At 34.9% G+C, this 19,513-nt stretch overlaps 1 protein-coding gene across 7 annotated transcripts in view; it reads left to right on the plus strand.

The window, feature by feature from the left end:
* Positions 1-19,513, plus strand: part of MBTD1 (mbt domain containing 1) — a 61,940-nt gene that overhangs the window by 23,582 nt on the left and 18,845 nt on the right. For 5 of the 7 annotated variants that reach the window (XR_010384682.1, XM_064496099.1, XM_064496097.1 and 2 more), the window contains 7 exons: positions 1,232-1,433; positions 5,376-5,515; positions 6,805-6,919; positions 7,766-7,848; positions 16,309-16,426; positions 18,815-18,949; positions 19,218-19,306. Coding sequence is in view for 6 of the 7 variants with exons in the window: in XM_064496095.1 (XP_064352165.1) it covers positions 1,232-1,433; positions 5,376-5,515; positions 6,805-6,919; positions 7,766-7,848; positions 16,309-16,426; positions 18,815-18,949; positions 19,218-19,306 (882 nt within the window). In the remaining variant the exon portion in view is untranslated. The remainder of the gene's footprint in view (positions 1-1,231; positions 1,434-5,375; positions 5,516-6,804; positions 6,920-7,765; positions 7,849-16,308; positions 16,427-18,814; positions 18,950-19,217; positions 19,307-19,513) is intronic. The other 2 variants (XM_064496098.1, XM_031469586.2) reach the window with 2 other exon arrangements.

The raw sequence follows: 19,513 nt of genomic DNA on the forward strand, positions 1-19,513 counted from the left end.
AGTTCTGTTGCTTTTGTAGTTACACCTGATGCAAGTGAAAATCTCAGTTTCCTATCTCAATGCAAATGTTTAATACTAGCGTATCTGAAAATGACACTTTATTCAATAAAACTAAGAGATGCGTTTGGATGGTTTTGTCTTGTCAAGCTTGGGACAGCAGAGTTCAGCTTTGTTATTGGTCATGTTAAGATGTTAAACTAACCAGAAAAGAAATTGTGCATAAAGTGTAAGATGATGCCAAAAAAACTCTTAACTGAAGCAAAAGAATACAGATAGGTGCCAAACTCTAAAGGTTTTTTGGTTGACGGTTTTCACCCTGCTTGTAACTTACTGTATGTTTAGTGATGGTTTGGGGTTTTTATTTCAGATATTCCTTTCTTTTTTCCCTTTGTTATTTCCTATATTATTTTGATTTTCTTCTCACTAAACTTGAAATTTAGAGATTTATTTCAGGAAAAATTGGAGTGGTGGTATCAGTTTAGGGGTCTTTGTGTAGCTTGAATGAGGGAACATGTGAACATTTTTTACAGGAACATATGAGTAGCATTCAATGAACATGATACATAGAATCTTTGTGCTTTTCTTTTGAAAGAGAAATGTTTAGCTTGAGATGACTGTTTTTTCTAACCATTTATGTTAAAGAAAAAAATGAAATATTGGTCACACAGAAATGCTATCTTCTATAATTTTCGAAATAACTAATACCTTAAAATTGTCTCTAAAGTTTTAAATTTTCCATCCTTCCTGAACTCTTAACAGTGATTTTTAAAAGCATCTATATATTTCCTGCATGCTCTAAATTATAATAGAAATTTACAATTCTAGAGATGAGGCAAATTAAGAAATCATCTTAATTTGTTATGTGTATTTTACCACAGTTTTAAAAAAAGAAATCATCTGATCTTATCTCATTTTCATAGAGAAGTGATGTATCTAGTTTATGGCAAAACTGGAATTATTACATGGTCTTGTGAGTCCCATTGGGTGTTTTTTCCATCATTATTGTTACTCTTCTTAGCTAACATGGTAGCTAGTAGATTTGTGCTTCATTGAAGCGGAGGGCTCCATTTTGACACAAACATTCAGCTTTTCATTATAAAATAAAACTACCATTTCTCAGGGCTAGACTTTCATTTTTCAAACCCTCACTTAACTAGAATTTGAACTAAGATGTTTTAGGTGGTATATATGAGTGCTACGTCATGTGTTACTGATGTCTTCTACTTTTAAGACTGAACATTCTTCACGATCCAAAAGGAAAAGAAGAGACTCATTCGGGATGTTTGACGGTTATGATAGCTGCAGTGAGGACACAAGTAGCAGCTCCAGCTCTGAGGAGAGTGAAGAAGAAGTTGCTCCTTTACCTTCCAATCTCCCAATTATCAAAAACAATGGCCAAGTCTACACGTACCCAGATGGTAAATCTGGCATGGGTGAGTAGGAGTGCTTCAGCATTCGGGTGAACAGCCTTCACCTGTTATACACCTTCATATTTGAGGGTATGTTTTGATTGCATTTCTTCTGTCATTTCTCTTAAAATTTTTAAAGAACAGTTTAAAGAAACACTGTCTGAAACTTAGAGTTCTAGATAAGATCACTGGGTTTGTGTTAGGTCTCTTTATTTTGCCTACCTACCACCTCCTAGTGGAAAGCAAGTAGAACAAAATGAAAACAAAAAAGGCTGTTGAGAAACTTAATGTGGACTTAAATTCTGTAATTAAATAATAAATCCCTGTATAACTAGAAGTGTGTAAGATAATAGACTTACAGAGTTGAGACTTTCAAGGTAAGTCTCCCTCTGTAACAGTTCCTTATAAGAAGTTTTCTGTTCTAACACTTCCAGTGATAGAGTATTTTTGATTACCAGAATATTCTTTATATTGAACCAAAATTATCCGTGCTCTCATTTTTGTCTTTTGGTCTTAATTTTGCTTTTTGAAGTACACAGAATAATTCCAATCCTTGTTACAATGACAACTCTTCTCTTCACACTAGAACACTTATTTCTAGTGTGTCTCTAGAGCACATTAACCCTCGTTGCTTCTACCGTTTCTCATAGTATCACAGTGATTTAATTCATCAATATCCTGTTCTTCTGGGGACACTTCAGATTATGTGTTAGTAGGGTGACAGCTTGTCCTGATTTGCCCAAGAATGTCTTGGTTTTAGGAATAAAAGTTCCACATCCTGGAAAAGATCTCAGGCAAATGGTTGGTCACCATATGTGACTGGGGCAGAAGATAGTTCATCTTTTATCTTCCTTTTTCAGGACACTGTATTTCCATTGAGGCCACCAAAATTGCTTTAACTTTTTTGAAACTAATACTAAATTTGCAGATAACTAGAATCACATGGCCTAAAACAATTTAAACCAACCTTGTGCTTTTGCAGTTGATTTTTTAAACCCAAAGCTTAAGACTTTAAAACTCTCCATGTAACATTTTTCTTACTAAACTTTGGTCTTAGAAATTTTTTATTCTTAATTCTGTCATGTAATGTTGAATGCAATGTCATCTGATACTGATTAATATATTATCAAATATTGCAGATTTGATAATAATGCCCTGTTATATTCTAGTCTTTTGATTAAAAAATTGAGCAGCACAAGCCTGGTAGAGAGTCCTGTAGACCATATCAAAGAACTTAACTTTATTTATCAGGACCCACTAGGTGTGGTCATCCAATCAGTTAAAACCTACCTTAGGTGTCTTCTACTTCAGCTTAAATTTCTCCATCCTTACTGACAGAACTGCATGAGAAATTATATCAAATGTGTTAACTCTCAGTAATACACATTTTGCCATGGTTTAGTTATAACATATTAATCTGGTAATCTTTTCACAAAAAGGAGCTTTATATGTGCCAGACTCTGTTTTAGATATTAGAAATACAGATATGAATAGTATAGAATAAAGTTCCTGATGGAGCTCACATCCTAGTCATGGGAATTCTAGTTTGACATGTTCAATTTTTGACAAAGATATACTCTCCCCTTGGGATCACATTTTTTTTAACCTAGTTAACAAACCTTCTTAATAATCTGTTCTAGAATTTTTACAACAGAAAATCATTCAGGTTTTTTTTTTCCCCTTGGACACCTTTGTTTATCTCTAATCCCCTGGCACCTTACATTTTTCTATGATTTGTTATTATTTATTATAAGTACTGGTTAAACTATCAGTTCCTCTAGTTTTAACTGTTTGGGTGGAGATTTGAACCCACTTACACAGTTATTTGCAATATTGTCTTTTTCCCTCCAACTTTATTGGGTAATAATTGACCAGCATAATTGTATATGCTTAAAGTGTGTAGTGTGGTGATTTGATATACATGTATACAGTGGAATGATTACCAGGATCAAGGTAATGAACACATCAATCATCTCACAAAATTAACTGTGTGTGTGAGAGATGTGAGCACAAGGTTTACTCTTAGCAACTTTCATGTATACAGTACTGTATTACTAACTATAATCACCATGCTGTACCTAAAATCCTCACAACTTATTCTTTTTAAAATTGAAAATTTGTACCCTTTGACCTTCACCTCCCCATTTTTCCCTCTCCCCAACCACTGGCAACCACCGTTCTATGAAATGGGCCTTTTTTTTCCCTTTTAAGGATTCCATGTATAAGTGATACCATACACTTTGTCTCTCTCTTTCTGACTTACTTCACTTAGCACAATCCCCCCAGTTTCATCCATGTTGCCAGAAATGAGAAGATTTTCTTCTTTTTATGGCTGAATAATATTCCATTATATGTGTGTGTGTGTGTGTGTGTGTGTGTACACCACATTTTTAAAATCTACTCATCCATCAAAACACATGTAACGTGTTTCCATAACTTGGCTGTTGTGAATAATACAACAGTGAACATGGGAGGGCAGCTGTCTCTTTGAGATACTGATTTAGAGTCACCTAATTTTTGATAAGTGCGCCAAGAACACAGAATGGGGAAGGGATAGTCTTTTCAGTAAATGGTGCTGGAAAATTGGATATTCACATGCAGAGAATGAAACTGGACCCCTATCTTACACGACTCACAAAAATTAACTTGAAATGGATTCAAGTCTTAAATGGAAGACCTGAAACTGTAAAGCTCTTAGAAGAAAACATAGGAAAAAAGCTTCTTGACATTGGTCTTGGCAGTGGTGTCTTGGATAAGACACCAAAAGCACAGGTAACAAAAGCTAAAATAAACAGTGAGACTACCTCAAACTAAAGAGGACTGAATAGCAAAGGAAACAATAAATTGAAAAGGCAACCTACACAGTGAAAGAAAATACTTGCAAACTATATATCTAATCAGGGGTTAATATCCAAAATATATAAAGAACTTATCTGACTCAATAGCAAAAAAAAAAAAAAAAAAAAAAGGCAAATAATCCAATTAAAAAAATGGGCAAAGGACCTGAATAGACATTTTTCCAAAGAAGACAGAAATGGCCAGTAGGTATATGAAAAGATGCTCAACTCACTAATCATCAGGGAAATGAAGATCAAAACCACAGTGAACTATCACCTCACACCTGTTAGGATGGCTAGTGTCAAAAAGACAGGAAGTAACCTCAAATGTTGAGGATGTGGAGAAAAGGGAACTCACTCTCGGTGATAATGTAAATTGGTACAGCCATTACTGAAAAACAGTATGGTGATTCCTCAAAAACTTAACATGTGACTACCATATAAATCAGCCCACCCCACAACCTATTTATCTTTTTTTGAGCTTCACTTCTTGTTACCCTTGTTCTTCTAATTCTGCCTTTCAGATTATTGTCCTTAATGCTAATTTACAAAAGAGAGACACAATAGTAGTGAGTTTTGTTGCCTTCTTAATAATACAGCACCCACCTCAAGCTTTGAACCTATTTTTTTCTCTCCTGAACATAACCTGAAAGAATCTTCATGTTGCCTTTAGCATTTTTCCAATAGTTGGCTATTTTTATGTTTCAATCTTTGCAGTGTTTGAAAGGCCTTTGCTGCACTTTGTATTAATCTTTAGTTGTGTTGCACTTCTTTTCATATTTTGTTTACAATCCTTTCAAACATTGGCGCTTACAATGTCTGGCATGAGGTGAGCACAAAGGAAATGTTAGTTGAATCTAACTTACATATGTATGTGTGTCTTTTGACCCTTTTCAGACCTTAAGCTATTATCAGACCTTCTGGAGCCTGTAGCCACAGCAGCATACCAGTCTTTTCTCTAACTTTTATGTAGGCTTTTCTGTCATTTATATAACATAAAAAAAATTCCTATCTGTTTTGAAGGAAATGTCTTAAAATCTTTAGATAATTGGAGAAATTATTAAACTGTTAGATAAAAGTTGGTTTTATTATATGATTATAACAGCAGTGTTTTTATTTTGTTAATTAGCTACCTGTGAAATGTGTGGGATGGTTGGTGTACGAGATGCTTTTTACTCTAAAACAAAGCGTTTCTGCAGTGTTTCATGTTCAAGAAGTTATTCGTCAAACTCCAAGAAGGCAAGCATTTTGGCCAGACTTCAGGTAACGGTACAGAAACCTTCTTATTCTTTATATCTATTATTTCTATGGCTTTCACCGTTTATCTGTCATTTGATTGTGATTCACTGCACTCCACCTCGGCCTGATTGGCCAGTTATCATTTTATACCCCACATGCTTAGGAAATATGTGAGCCCTAAAGTTTGTTCATTCATTCTGTAAAATTGATTAGCTGTTATAAATAGAGAAGGCATACTATCCAAAATAAACTATGAATTGTTTGTGTGAGTTATTTTCTAAATAACTATAAATATAATTAACATCTTTTTATAGACATAATTGAAGCCATTTTTTCCCCGTTGTTTTCTTTTGAGTTAACATCAAGGTAGAAAGTTTCAGTATTGGGGGTTTGATTTACCCTTTGGTTTTATTTTTCCATCATCTTTGGTTTGTACTTTTGATTGCAACCTATTTGATACCTTGACCAAGTGTATCTGGTTAATCCAACTAATCTTTTTGAAAACGTTCATGATACAGAAAGAAAATCATCTTTCTTTAAATGTACATTAGTGCCTACAAAATGCCTAGAAATTTGACCATTTGACTAAGTTATTTCTATTGTATTGTATAAACGACTTTTTAAAGGCATTACATATCTGATTTTTGCAATATATTTTATTTGAATGATCACATTTTTCTTATTCTTTATCTTATGTGATCATTACATAGCACTGAAAGGGTTATTTAAATTCCCCAAATTAAGGAAATACATCACTTAGATGTATTTCTGTATTTCAGATAGACAGTACCTAAAGATCCTGAGCAATGGTCTGTACCCAAATGGATGGCAGTTTGTCACACTGTGAATTTGGCCCATGATCATTTTGTCATTGATCTTTTGCGTTAGCACTAAAGGTATAAACCTCAGTCACTTGCTCTTTAAACATTAAATTATCTTCTCTTATATAAATAGCAATGCTTGGCAGCCTGCATGAGTGAATAACCACTGGTTTTATCTAGTGTAAGAAGGAATCAAGTATCCACCACAGCCTATGTTTTAACATCTTATGGGATATAATTTTTATTAACATATTAATTTGCATATTGCTATTTTAGTCTGTGCCAGCTCTGCTACCCATATTAGAAATTTACATTGTAGCAGAACTCCAGAAAACACTTCTCATGTTAAAATTCCTCATATGTTTCCTTTGCTTTAATAATTTTCTAAACCCTCAATGTTTACTTAAGCAGAATAAGTAGTATGTAATCAAGTTAGTTTTTGGTTTTGGGGGTAGGGGTTGAAAAAGAATCCTATTTACTTAACTCTTCTTGTTTTAGGGTAAGCCTCCAACAAAGAAAGCAAAAGTTCTTCAGAAACAACCTTTAGTTGCTAAACTAGCTGCATATGCTCAGTATCAAGCTACCTTGCAAAACCAAGCAAAGACTAAAGCAGGTAATGTGGGTGAATGCAGTGGAAGTGAAATACTTGGTAAGGTTTCATTTAGTTTTAATTAATGACATTTTAATCTTGAGTTCTGTTAAACTAATCTTATTCTGTGCCCATTATGACACTAGGCATCCTGATAGCAGTTTTCAATAAATTAGAAGAAAATAGTTGTGTTCACAAGTTATGGCGCTTGTGGCAATCTCCTTAATATATATGTGTTTTATTTGGCTTATTATTTTTGTGTACTGATTCTCTATGCTGTGGAAGGTGGGGAATATTGTGGAGATAGTGAGCAAAGAAGTACGACATTTAGTAAGCTTCAAAGGGATTGGGGAGAAGAAAGTAATGAGAGAAGGAAATTGAGGAAAGGACCATTTTTAACAGAAGATTCTTAACAGGAGTGCAAAGACCAGGAGGTAAGTAGGGAGTGAGGCAATGAAAGCAGGGAGTGAGACAATGGACAACCCTAGCGAAGATGTGATACTGGATAGAAATCTCGTGAGGTTCACAGTAAGAGCTGCATGGGAATAAAACACAAAAGCCGCCATAGCAGTGCGTGTTATCCTGAACGTCTCTGCTCTCAGCTGTTCTTTGTTTCTTAGAACTAGAGAGCTCTTACTTCACTTCCCAAAGAGCATATGTTATATATAGAAGAGTTAAACTGCTGTTGTTGGCAAACATGATACATACTAAAGTTTGTGTTTACTTAAGAGAAGCTCTATCTTTACAGAAAGAAAACTCCCTATAAATCAATAAATAAGTTAATTTCAATTCACATTTTAAAATAATAGCCTTCTTACAAATAAGAGATTTGAGAACTGTGATACATCTAAGTTTATTCTGTTTCAGCAGCAGTCTCCATGGAAGGTTTCAGCTGGGGTAACTACATCAATAGCAATAGCTTTATAGCAGCTCCAGTTACCTGCTTTAAACATGTGAGTATGGAATTTCTCACCTCACATTGAAATGCTTAGTCATCGTTTAACTCTGAAGGCACAGTAACATTTAAGTGTCTTATCCTTAGAAGGTCTTTATACATTGTAATGGAAATGTTACTTTTTCATTAATTACTATACTTATTAATAGCTAAGTAACTTCTCTAAATTTTATAAGTAAAAGGTTTCTGAAAAGGGTGCAAGTTGAAATTATTTTAAACACAGAAAAGCACATCTCATCCAATTTTCGCATTTAGTTGAATCATATAAAATTGCTGGTTTTGTATATCAAAAATAGTTGTGTATCAGCAACACCATATGGTTCAACCTAAAAGAAACCATCCATCTATATGTTACCTAAATTTTTGTGATTTGACTTAATAATTCAGAAAAAGAAATCTTTCTCTGGTGTTGTTTTGTCTCCAAATGTAAAATCACAAAAACAAAGAAGGAACTACTAATAATATAATATTGTGGTCTGAAATAACCTTTTACAATATGTTCTTTTTAACAGGTAGGTTATTACAGAGCATCTGCAGTAATTCAGAATTGTGTTAAAAAAAATGTCTCTAATGATAAATTCTTTTCTTCTGGTTTCATTCATTTTGATTATTTCTGGTTTATTCTCTCTAATACTTTTTTTTAACCTGAGTACAGGTTTGTATTTAAAGGTTTTATCTACTGACCATGTATAAGAAGAAAATAGAATTTAGAAAGTTAATAAATGAAATTTTGTTTATACTTAACATTTTGTTAACTTGGGTCTTTACTGATAAATAATAGCATGTGAACAAAACAGAGCTTGAGTTCTTGCTGTGGAAATCCAAATGAATTTTCATTCATTCTTGGCCAATAAAGGATCTTGATGAAGGCCAAGCATTTTAATTCAGTGGTAGAAATGTAAATTAAAGCCAGGTTGATTCATTTGTTCGTTTTCTTTCTTCAAAGTGTAGATGCTAAGCCCTTAGTTAGCAGCATGCTGACTATCTGAACCAGCCCAAGTGGAATCTCAGATACTTTATTTCAGTGTAAAATAGCGGTAATGTGCTACTGTAATGTTGATAGTAGTGTCACATTTGTGAGATATGTTAAAGACATAGCAACAGAAGCTCTCAGAGAACTACAAAGGAAATTTTTGACTTTCCTCTCTTGGGATAGTTCTTTTTGGTCCTAAGAAGCTCAGAATTAGATTAAGTTCTCAGTTATAATAGCTCTTTCATCCCAGATTCCTGGAACATTTGTCTGTAGTCTGCTAAACAGACTTTATCTCTTTTCCTATCTTTGTTTTATTATTTTGTTTTTTATGTTTTAATATCATAAGCTGTGTCAAGCTATTTTATGTAAGTAGGATATTTTTTAAATAGCATTTCAGAGTCCCAAAGTACAATATTTTATTATACTTTTTATTTGTATCATGTCCACATCTTTGAATAGTAATACTATATTAAAGTTCTTTGTTAGAAAATTTCTGTTATAATAATGAAATTGATTTTTGTTTTCAGCTTTGCTTTTTTAAAGTTAAAGTGTTCTGTCACATAGAACAGAGCAGCTAGCCATGGCTGTATTATTAATAATGATACCGTGGAACCTCCTCTTTCTCACTCAGAAGCAAAGCATCTGTCACCCAATGCCTTCCTGTTTCACTTATCATCTTCCTTTACTGCATGCTTCTTATCAAATAGGAAACATTTTATACTGATAGTGTCTTAGTATGTTTTAGCACAAAATAAGTTTGCTTTGTTGCCTTAACCAGCATCTTCATTTGAAGTCATTTGGTTTAAGAAGTCAGACTTCATACTATACTTAATTTTGTCCTTTGGAATCGGCTCTTCATGGTTCTTCCCCTCAGATAGCTTTCATGGTCTCCAAGGAGAGTTCCTGGCTTTAGCTTTAGAAAACCTATTGCCAGGAACAGCTGCAAGCACAGGATCCTTCCTTGAATCATCAGTCTTCTAGTCTTCTGACACTTGATGTCTGTTCTAACACTGGTTCCTCAGTAGGGCCCCTTCCTCCAAACTGCACCTGCCTTGTCTCCAACTTGAGCACAGTTCGGGAGCCTTTCGCTGCTGCTGGGGGATTCTTTGTTCAAACAGAATTTTTTGAAACATTCAATGTGTAACATGGAAACAGAGCTGCTCTGATTGAACCAGGATTTGGGGGTGGGGACAGTGTCACAGCCTTGACTGCCTTGCTTCTTTAACATAACTCAAACTCTCTTTGGAGTAAGGACCCCAGGTAAACATTTTATATTTTTCCAGCACTTAAATATGATTATGATTAGTTCTAAAATCACAGAATTTCAATAAAAGAATTCCTCTTTTCCATGGTCTACCTTTAAATTTCTGGGGAGTTTCTGCAAAGTGTATCATGGAACCATATTCTCTTTGATTATTGCTGTTATTATGCATAGTGGTTTATAATCAGTCACAGTGTTTGACCTTTTTTATAATTAGCAATGGAAATGGGGCCCAGTTGTCACTAAATATATCTACTTAAGAATCTGTATATTATGATTGCCATATATCTAATATAGCTTTTATTTTATCTTGATGGTAGTTTTCAGACTTTTTTTTTAAGCATTACAATTTCCCTTTTCCCTAATAAACATAGCTAGGATGAGGGGAGGCTGCACTGATTGATCTGGCAGAAGTAGGGTGTATGGCCAGAGCCTTGGCCCCTGATCTTTGATTCCCTCTTCTTTGGCAGTCCTTGAGGTTGGAAACCATTGAATTAGGTAATATCACTTTTAATTAATTCCAAATCATATGGTCACAAAGCTGTAAGGAATCTTAAAAATTACCTAGCTCATCTCCATCTCTTATTATAAATGAAGAAACTCTTGCTCCCTTTTTTAGTAGGTGGATAGAAATTCTCAACTTTGGGCTTTAACCTGCTGATATAGTCTTTTTTAACATAGTTTGTATTAAATCCCTATAGGAAAAACATTTCTGTGTTTCCCCTTTATTTACACACTCTACCACACAATACTTCTGATAACAAGGTGTGTGAGTTTTACAGCTATCAAGCAATTCTTTGACATCAGCTCGGTGTCCTACAATTCAGTTCAGTTCTAACACTATCTATCTGGAGTTAGCATCAGATACCACAGTGAAGGGCTTAGTCCCACAAGATTGCCCCCACTTCAAACACCCGTTGCAAGTCCCACATTGTCACCAATACTTCTAATGAATCAGCTATAAATCAGGGTTCCTGTGACCCCTTCTGTGGGCTTGATAATTTGCTAAAATGGCTCACAGAATTCAGGGAAAAACTAGGTTTACTGGTTTATTATTGAGGATATAATAAAAGATACAGATGAGCCCCAGATGAAGAGATGTGGAGGGCAAGGTATGTGAGAAGGGACACAGAGTTTCCATGCCCTCTCCAGGCGTGCTGCTCTCCTCGCACCTGTACTCGTTCACCAGCCCAGAAGCCCTCCAAACCTTCTGTACTGGGATTTTTATGGAGGCTTCATCACATAGGCTTGAAGGGTCATTAACTCAGTGTCTAGCCCCTCTCCCTTTCCTTTCCTGGAGGATAAGGGATAGGGCTGAAAGTTCCAAGCATCTAATCATAGTTTGGTCTGTTCCCATCCAGAATCTCTCTAGGGACTCACAAAGAGTTGCCTGATTAGAACAAAAGATACTCTTTTTTATTTTTTCAAAAAAAATTTTTTTTATTGAAGTATAGTCAGTTTACAATGTTGCATCAATTTCTGATGTAGAGCATGTTTCAGTCATACATATACATAGATATATTCTTTTTCATTGTAGGTTACTACAAGATACTGAATATTGTTCCCTGTGCTATACAGTATAAGCTTGTTTATCTGTTTTATATATAGTGCTTAGTATCTGCAAATTTCTAACTCCCAATTTACCCTTCTCACCCTCTTTCCCCACTGGTAACCATAAGCTTGTTTTCTCTAAGAGAAAAGATATTCTCGTCACTGAAAGAATTCCAAAGAATTTAGGAGCTCTGTGTCTGGAATCAGGGTCAAAGATCAAATCTTAGAAGAGAAGATACATCTAGTTCTCTTATCACTTAGGAGAATACGAAGGTTTTAAGAGCTCTGTGCCAGTAACAGGGGCAGAGACCAATACATATTTTTTCTATTATTTCACAGCTTCAGAAAGCAGTAACCTTATCTATACTAACTGGAAAATCTCCAAAATACCACGTGCCATTTAGGTACACTGGTATTAATGCATATAATTATACATTAACGAAATTCACAGATTTTTTTCTCCTATTAATAATTTATGTTTGAACCCAAGAGAGCCTCTCATTGATCTGTGTGTATGCAGAACATTTAGCTTTAAAGCAGTCTTAATTTTTTTTAAGACTGTAGTCTTTTAAATTGAAGCACTTCTGCTTCTCATTATTTGCATTGTAAAATCAAGTAAAATATTTCTTTCCTAAGCATTACAGCACAAGCCAAAATGTACTAGTATCAAGTGTACGTGAATCATACAAAAGCTAAAATCATACTCTTTTAGTTATGTATTTATAGACTTAAGATTTCTTTTGTTTGGTGCCTAGATTATATATTCTGGTATCTTATTGATACTGTCATTGCAAAAATCAGAAATGTAATCATCCTACTTTTTTCTCCCTTGAAAAAAATTATAGTTATGTATTTTTTAAAAAGATCCTTTGTACACGTGCATGCTGCAACTTTAAAGCTGAGTGTACCGTACTGTTTCATCCTGCCTCCACAGTGTTACTCATATGATACTTTCTTATCCTCTCTTTGGTACCTGACCTGTATGCCAGCTGTTTTGAGGGTATAAGGTTATCCATATTTCTTTGCAACATGTATTATTACAAGTATATTTCTGGATCTTTAAAGACAAAAACAAAGGCCCTTTTGTTTGTATTTGTGCAGTAACAATAGTTGATAGTGAAATTCATGATCTCTTTCTTGGGTCTGTGTTTATTAGTAAAATAGTCTGTTTTAAATAGAATCATTCTTTGTTTTTCCCTAGCCTTAACCATACACACACACTTAACCACAGCTCCATTGAAAATAGAGAATAAATACAACTTCACATCCATTTTAATTAGAGTTAGAATCTTCAGTATGTCATTGTAGATTGCAGAATTTCTTTCCAATGAAAATAAAATTAGTTTCTGGCACTTGGTAGTGCTCCATCTGATCTACCTGTTGTGAGCATAGCCACAAAATAGATGCTCTGCAGGAAAATTTTTTTTAAAAAAATCACCTGTTTTAAAAGAAGCCTAAATAATCTAGATAATTTTCATTTAATTTTTTTAAGTGATGGACTGTTTCATGCCTTTCAAATTAGTAACCACTGCTTCCTATCTCTTCTACATACACTAGCAGTCTCTCATTCTTAGTCTTACTTTTACCTCAAGCGTCCCGCCTTCCTTTTGTACTCCCCTTGTACTCCCCTGTACTCCCTGTACTCCCTGCTGTCACCACCCCAAAAAGTAGAATCTGTTATCAGATCAAAAAGTGAGTGGACTTTCTGGAGAAAGAGGGAACAGTTTTTGTTGTTTCTACTTCCTGCCAATTCCAGCAGACAATATTTAAGAATTCTGGATTTCTTTCTAGTTAATTTCCTATAATGTTTTCTCCCCTTTTTGGCCAAATAACCGTTTATCTTTCTCTAGTAGATGCACTTTAGTGACTGTATGCCTATTAGTCAAAGTATTTTGATGGTGGCTTTTTGTGTATTTGCTGTATTATTCTTGGAATCAACTTTTGGTTATCTCTGTGCAACTTCAGGGCTAACCTCTACCTGCTTAAACTCTTTGTTACTATTGAAGATTGTGTGGGAATATCAAAAGGTATAGGTTGTCAGCTCTATGGAGGGAAATCTGTATTTCTGCTCTAACGCATCCTGTGTACAGTGTGTCAGCCCTCTGAGAGTCTAAATACTAGACATCTGGGCTATTGGACTATCTGAGAATGTTCTTCAAGTGCAGAAAAAATAAGACATTTCCCACCCAGTGTTATTTTCTTACAGACAGTCAGTCAGGTGGAGGTTATCATACATTTGTGTTGGGGAGCCCTCAGCATTTGGATTTGGTCATGTCCTGCAGGACCTGATGACAGCTTACCTTGCAGGAAAGGAGATTCACTCCCAGATAGCCCTCACGAGTGGCCCTGGAGCAGGAAGTGGTGAAGCAGATCTTCCTGGTTTGGGAGGAACCTGAGGTGGACCTCTCGTCCTGAGTCTGGAAGGTAAATTTGTTGTTACCTGTAAATTATGGTTCTGCTAGTTCATGCTATGCCAATCCAGACTTTCAGAGGAATCCCTCCTGCCAGCAAGAGAAGACAGATGACTTGGATGAAGATGGCTCTCAAGCCCTGGGTCATTTAGTCTTCCACACTTAAGAATATTCATTAAACAAAAGGGCAGATATATCTATGAAATTACCTTTTAAACACATTGAGCACATACTATGCAATGACTATGGTGCTCTTTTTTGTTACTGTTTTTGTTCTTCATTCTGTTTTCTTAGAGTGAACCATATGGATTGGTTTAAGAGGGCCTAGCAGAACCACAACCTTACAGGCAAGAACAAATGTCACTTTCTGCTACTTTCTCCTATACCAATCCAGACTGTAGGACCAAAACATAACATCCCCCACTAAAGTGAACATTAACTTTATTTTTTAAGTGATCATATTGATAACGTGTCTTCTTTTAAAAATATGACAAAAAATTATTTTCTCCAAACAGTTGTTAAGACTTAAAAAAAAAAAAAGTCAGTATGACATTGTCATATCTAGCTTAAAAGGCAGTCAGTCTTGTGTCCAAATTCATTTAGTAGTGTGCCAACCTAACCCCTACCTTGTCAGCATAATCATGCCTCTTCCTTCTCAACAAAAAATAAACCCATTCCACAGGATTTGGCAGCCAAACGAAGAGGGATAGATATCCTACCTTAATTTAATGCATATACTTCACTGCATCTGTCTGCTCTTTGGTTCATCCTCGCAGAAATTAATACATGGTCTTTGTGTTAATATATGGTGACTTAATCTATGTTACCTATCTTCCTTCCAGCCTCTCCTTTTCTGATCATATCTGCTGGCAATAGGGATGGCCCTACAGTCTAGAATGATATAGGGGAAGATAGCAGAACCGGAAGAGTCCATTCTTTCCATTTAAAAACAGAAAGAGGTAGTCATAATGGATGTAGTATTTTTTGCACAGCTCAGAAAGATAGTTATTTGTATCCTTCCAGAATCACAAATGATTGAGATCAGCTACTGTCTTCAAGTGATTGAAGTATATTCATTGCTCGCTACTTAAAGCAACAGCCATAAGTTGATCCTGTGTTTGGTTTGACATTTTCTTCCTCTTCTTCAGAAATTCTGTAAACTGTTGAGAGCATAGGGGTTCAGTACTGTTTTAGGCTAATGCTCCTGTTGGGTTAGCATCCACCAAAGTATGGGCAGCGTTGCATGGAAGACATATTTGCCCAATATTTAGGAGCTGATTTGTGTAATTCATAGATATCTTTGTTTACTCATCTTTGAGTTTTGAAGGTATTTTGTCTTTTCCTGACTTCATATTATCAGGTCTTTTATAACCTTAACTAATCCTTTCTCTGTGATCAGGTTCTAAATTGTAGTTAATGAGGAGCCATTATCAAGGGCTGCAGAAACTGGTATTATCAGCTTAAATTCCTAAATTCACTTATGTGGTTTAATTAACCATTGCATAAATTCCAAATAGTTGTAAATTGCCTCAAATTTAAGGATTAAAATGTAATGGAAACTATAATTTGGGAACATATATTAGATTTTGAAAAAATCCCTTTATGATATTTGTTTAATCGGTTTTGAGTCCCCATCATAACCATTTGTGTGGAGGCTAGTTATTACTAAATGATTTAACAATTTACCACATTGCAGTTCTCCAAAACTCTCCAGCTCCACCTTTTTAATGATTTTATCTGATGCTTTTGCCATGCGTCTGTTTTAACAGACTATTTCTATTCTACAAATTTAAGTTATGTTGGAAATATAAATAACTAAGTTTTGTTTCTGTTTTTGGAAACCACATTGCTGGTTGGAATTATCTTTCTTTCTGCTCTTTGACCAGATCGTTTAAAATTAGAGGTCAAGGTAAAGTATACTTATTCAGTTCATATTCAAAGTAGTGAATTTCTTAGTTCTGTCAAGTTTGTACAAAAATTGCTACTCTAGTCCTACATTAGGGCAGTATTGAATTTTGAAGTCAACATGGATCTGTTTTAATATATGTGAATTCTCTTCATCTTGAGTTTGTGCCTAACGCTGGCTTTTTCCAAATACTCTGTGAAATGAGGTATAAATTATTTTTAGAGGAAAAATGAATGAATTAAATGGTATTTTTTGTTTAATAATTCCATGATTAATGGTTGTACTCAATTTTGAATGATGTGTTTTATTTAGGCTTTGTTTAATAAGATGATAATTTAAAAATTTTTATATGACAGGCACCTATGGGGACCTGCTGGGGTGATATCTCAGAAAATGTGAGAGTAGAAGTTCCCAATACAGACTGCAGCCTACCTACCAAAGTCTTCTGGATTGCTGGGATTGTAAAACTAGCAGGTGAAAAGCATGCATAATAATTTACTGAAAATGCCTATTGTATTTGTAACTTGTAAGAAAGCATATTTGCAAATTTCCAGTTATGCAAAATAAGTATGATACAGGGCAGAGGTTAGCAGATTTTTTCTGTAAAAGACCAGACAGTAAATATTTTCAGCTTTGTGGACAATGCAATCTCTGTCACAGCCACTTAACTCTACTGTCATAGCACAAAAGCACCCACAGCGATACACAAATGAATAGGCATGACTGTGTTCTAGGAAAACTTTATTTATGGGCACTGAAATGCACATTTGAATTTCATACTATTGTTACATATCATAAAATACTATTTTTTCCTTGATTTTTTTTTCAACCACTTAAAAATGTAAAAACTATTCTTAGATGACAGACTGAAAAAACATCATGCAGTAGGCCAGGTGTGTGAGCCATGTATAGTTTAGCAACTCCTGGTATAAGGAAATACTTTTGAAAATAACAGAAAATTGAAATACTAAAAAAAAGTGATAGGGTCCATAATATCAAAAGTAAACTGTTGTTGAAAATTTCACCTGTTTTGGGTTCTGTCTTTTTCTTCATTCTCGCTGCTTCCATGTACCCCAGCCCTTGTTACCTTATTGTTCATGAAGTAAATGAGCGAGGTATCTACTGTGGCACTGTGGGCAGGGGATGGGCAGACGTGTGAGATTTGGTTTTTTTCCAGCAAGTTCACATCTGCTAAATGTTGAATACATTTTATGACAGGGTGCTCAGTGAGTAGTGTGGTAGGACACTAATGCTTCAGAGGAGGAGCAGCCACGCAGATAATAAAAGTTGTCCTGAGATTACTGGAAGAGGTATCTTACTCATCCTACTCTTTCTAGTCTTATCTCCAGCCATTCTCCTCAAAACACCCTGCCTGTTGCCACCCGTGTACTGCTGATAGACCTAATTTACCTAAAAATTATCTTAATTCCATTTTTCTGCTCAAACATCTTTAGTGGCTTCTTTGTCCTTAAAGGATCAGGCTGATCAGCATTTACAGTTACTGATGAGTTGCACCATACACCACTGACAAATTTTTTGTTGTTCCCCAACATAAATGATCTATTCTGCTGAGATTAGTTTCCCTCCTCCCTTGTCCAGTGTGTCCTGGGTCACTCCATGCCTTTATTCACTCTCGCAAGAGTGTCCCATGGTCTGTACTTAGCATACTTAACCAAGTTCAGTTCCCATCTTTTCCTTGAAACGTTTCCCCAGCTATATAAACACTCTCTAAATGCTTGTTGTCTACACCTTAATTACAACAGCAGCATGTTGTTCTTGTCCTCGATGTTTCAGTCAGTTGCATTTAAATAACTCTAAAGATCAATGCATTTAATCCAAGAATTATTTCTGCCTTCCATCTCTGATTTTACATTTCTGTTTTTTATCTAATTGCAACATATGTCTCATTAAAGCCACTTTAATGACATTTTAGAAATGAACCTGATGTTAATCGTGAACCTTAGAGCTCAGCATCAGTTAGCTGACTCTCATGTTCTATGAATTATTGCTTATAATAGATATTAACACATGAAAATGCTAACTGAACTTAGCTCCCAGCCTGAAATACAGGTTTATTGGGCCTTGTCTGTTGCACTAAAGTCCTTGTATTAAACCTATCATCAATATAAGATTTATTAACTTATAAACAGGATATATCATGTACTATTTCCAGGAAATCAGTCTTCCTATTTAGTACATACAGATTTCAAGTGATCTCGCATACCTTTTTTTTTTATTTCACATACTTTTATTTGTATTTATTGAACTTTTTTACCTAGTATTTTCAAATCTTATTTCCAAATAAGCAGGACAGAAAAAAATTAGACTCTTGAAGTAGCCACATCCAAACTATCCCAAGAATAATTTGGTCACCTGATCAGGTGGATGAAATGGTTTATTTGAAATGTACTTTAACTGGATTTCTGTGATTTGTCGAGATTATACTAACTTACTACAATCTTCTTTGTTTTCAAAACTACACTTTCTAGTAGAACTTCCCCACCCTTGTTTTCACTGAGAATTTTTCAGAATTTAAGAAACTGTGGGTAAAGTTGAAATATATTCAGACAAGGAGACCATGCTCTGAAAGCAGTTAAACTACTTGTATTGTTCAAATAGTTTTCAAAATTTGATCCATACACCAGTAGTAGAGCAGCTCTGGGAACTTGTTAAAAATGCAGATTCTCTGACTCACCAAAGATCTACTGAATCCGAACCTCTGGGGTGTGGGGCCCAGTCGTTCATCTGTTAATGGATCTGTTGCAGATGCTCACTAATGTATGACAGGCACTACTAGCGGCTGTATCCTGTTTTATTTCATTTGGTTTTCTTATTATGTGGTGATTGATTTGTTGGTTTCAGGTTACAATGCCCTTTTAAGATATGAAGGATTTGAAAATGACTCTGGTCTGGACTTCTGGTGCAATATATGTAGTTCTGATATCCATCCAGTTGGTTGGTGTGCAGCCAGTGGAAAACCTCTTGTCCCTCCTAGAAGTGAGTAGCTTCTTTACTCTTACTGTAATTTAAGTTTGTTCACTTTAATGCAGTTTCACACTTAGTAACATTAAAGTGATGTAGAAGTTAAAATAATATTTTTTGGTTTTTTTGGTTGCTAGCAAGACACATTTGTTTTCCCTATTTTTGTTACTCTTCTTCAGAACTTAAATTGCAGGGAATTTTGTTACTATTTTTTTTTAATAAATAGCTTATGAAGCAGTTCTACTCTTTGCCAAAGTGTAACTGGTTATTTCTTTTGTTTTAGCTATTCAGCATAAGTATACAAACTGGAAAGCTTTTCTAGTGAAACGACTTACTGGTGCCAAAACACTTCCTCCTGATTTCTCACAAAAGGTAAAGACAGGATCTTAGACAGGACTGAAGTAGCAATTGAGAGCTCTAAAAAAATGGAGTAACTTTGAAGTTTATTAAGGAATTATTTTAATTTAGCAAGTCAGATGACCTATGTTAAATACCAAGTGCACTCAGTATTTTTATAGTACAATATTAAAATTATCTGTAGACCTTTGTCATGAATTCCCAAGTTTTTCTGCTTTTGTT

The sequence above is a fragment of the Camelus dromedarius genome, chromosome 16, assembly GCF_036321535.1.
Source record: "Camelus dromedarius isolate mCamDro1 chromosome 16, mCamDro1.pat, whole genome shotgun sequence".
Taxonomy (NCBI): Eukaryota; Metazoa; Chordata; class Mammalia; order Artiodactyla; family Camelidae; genus Camelus; species Camelus dromedarius.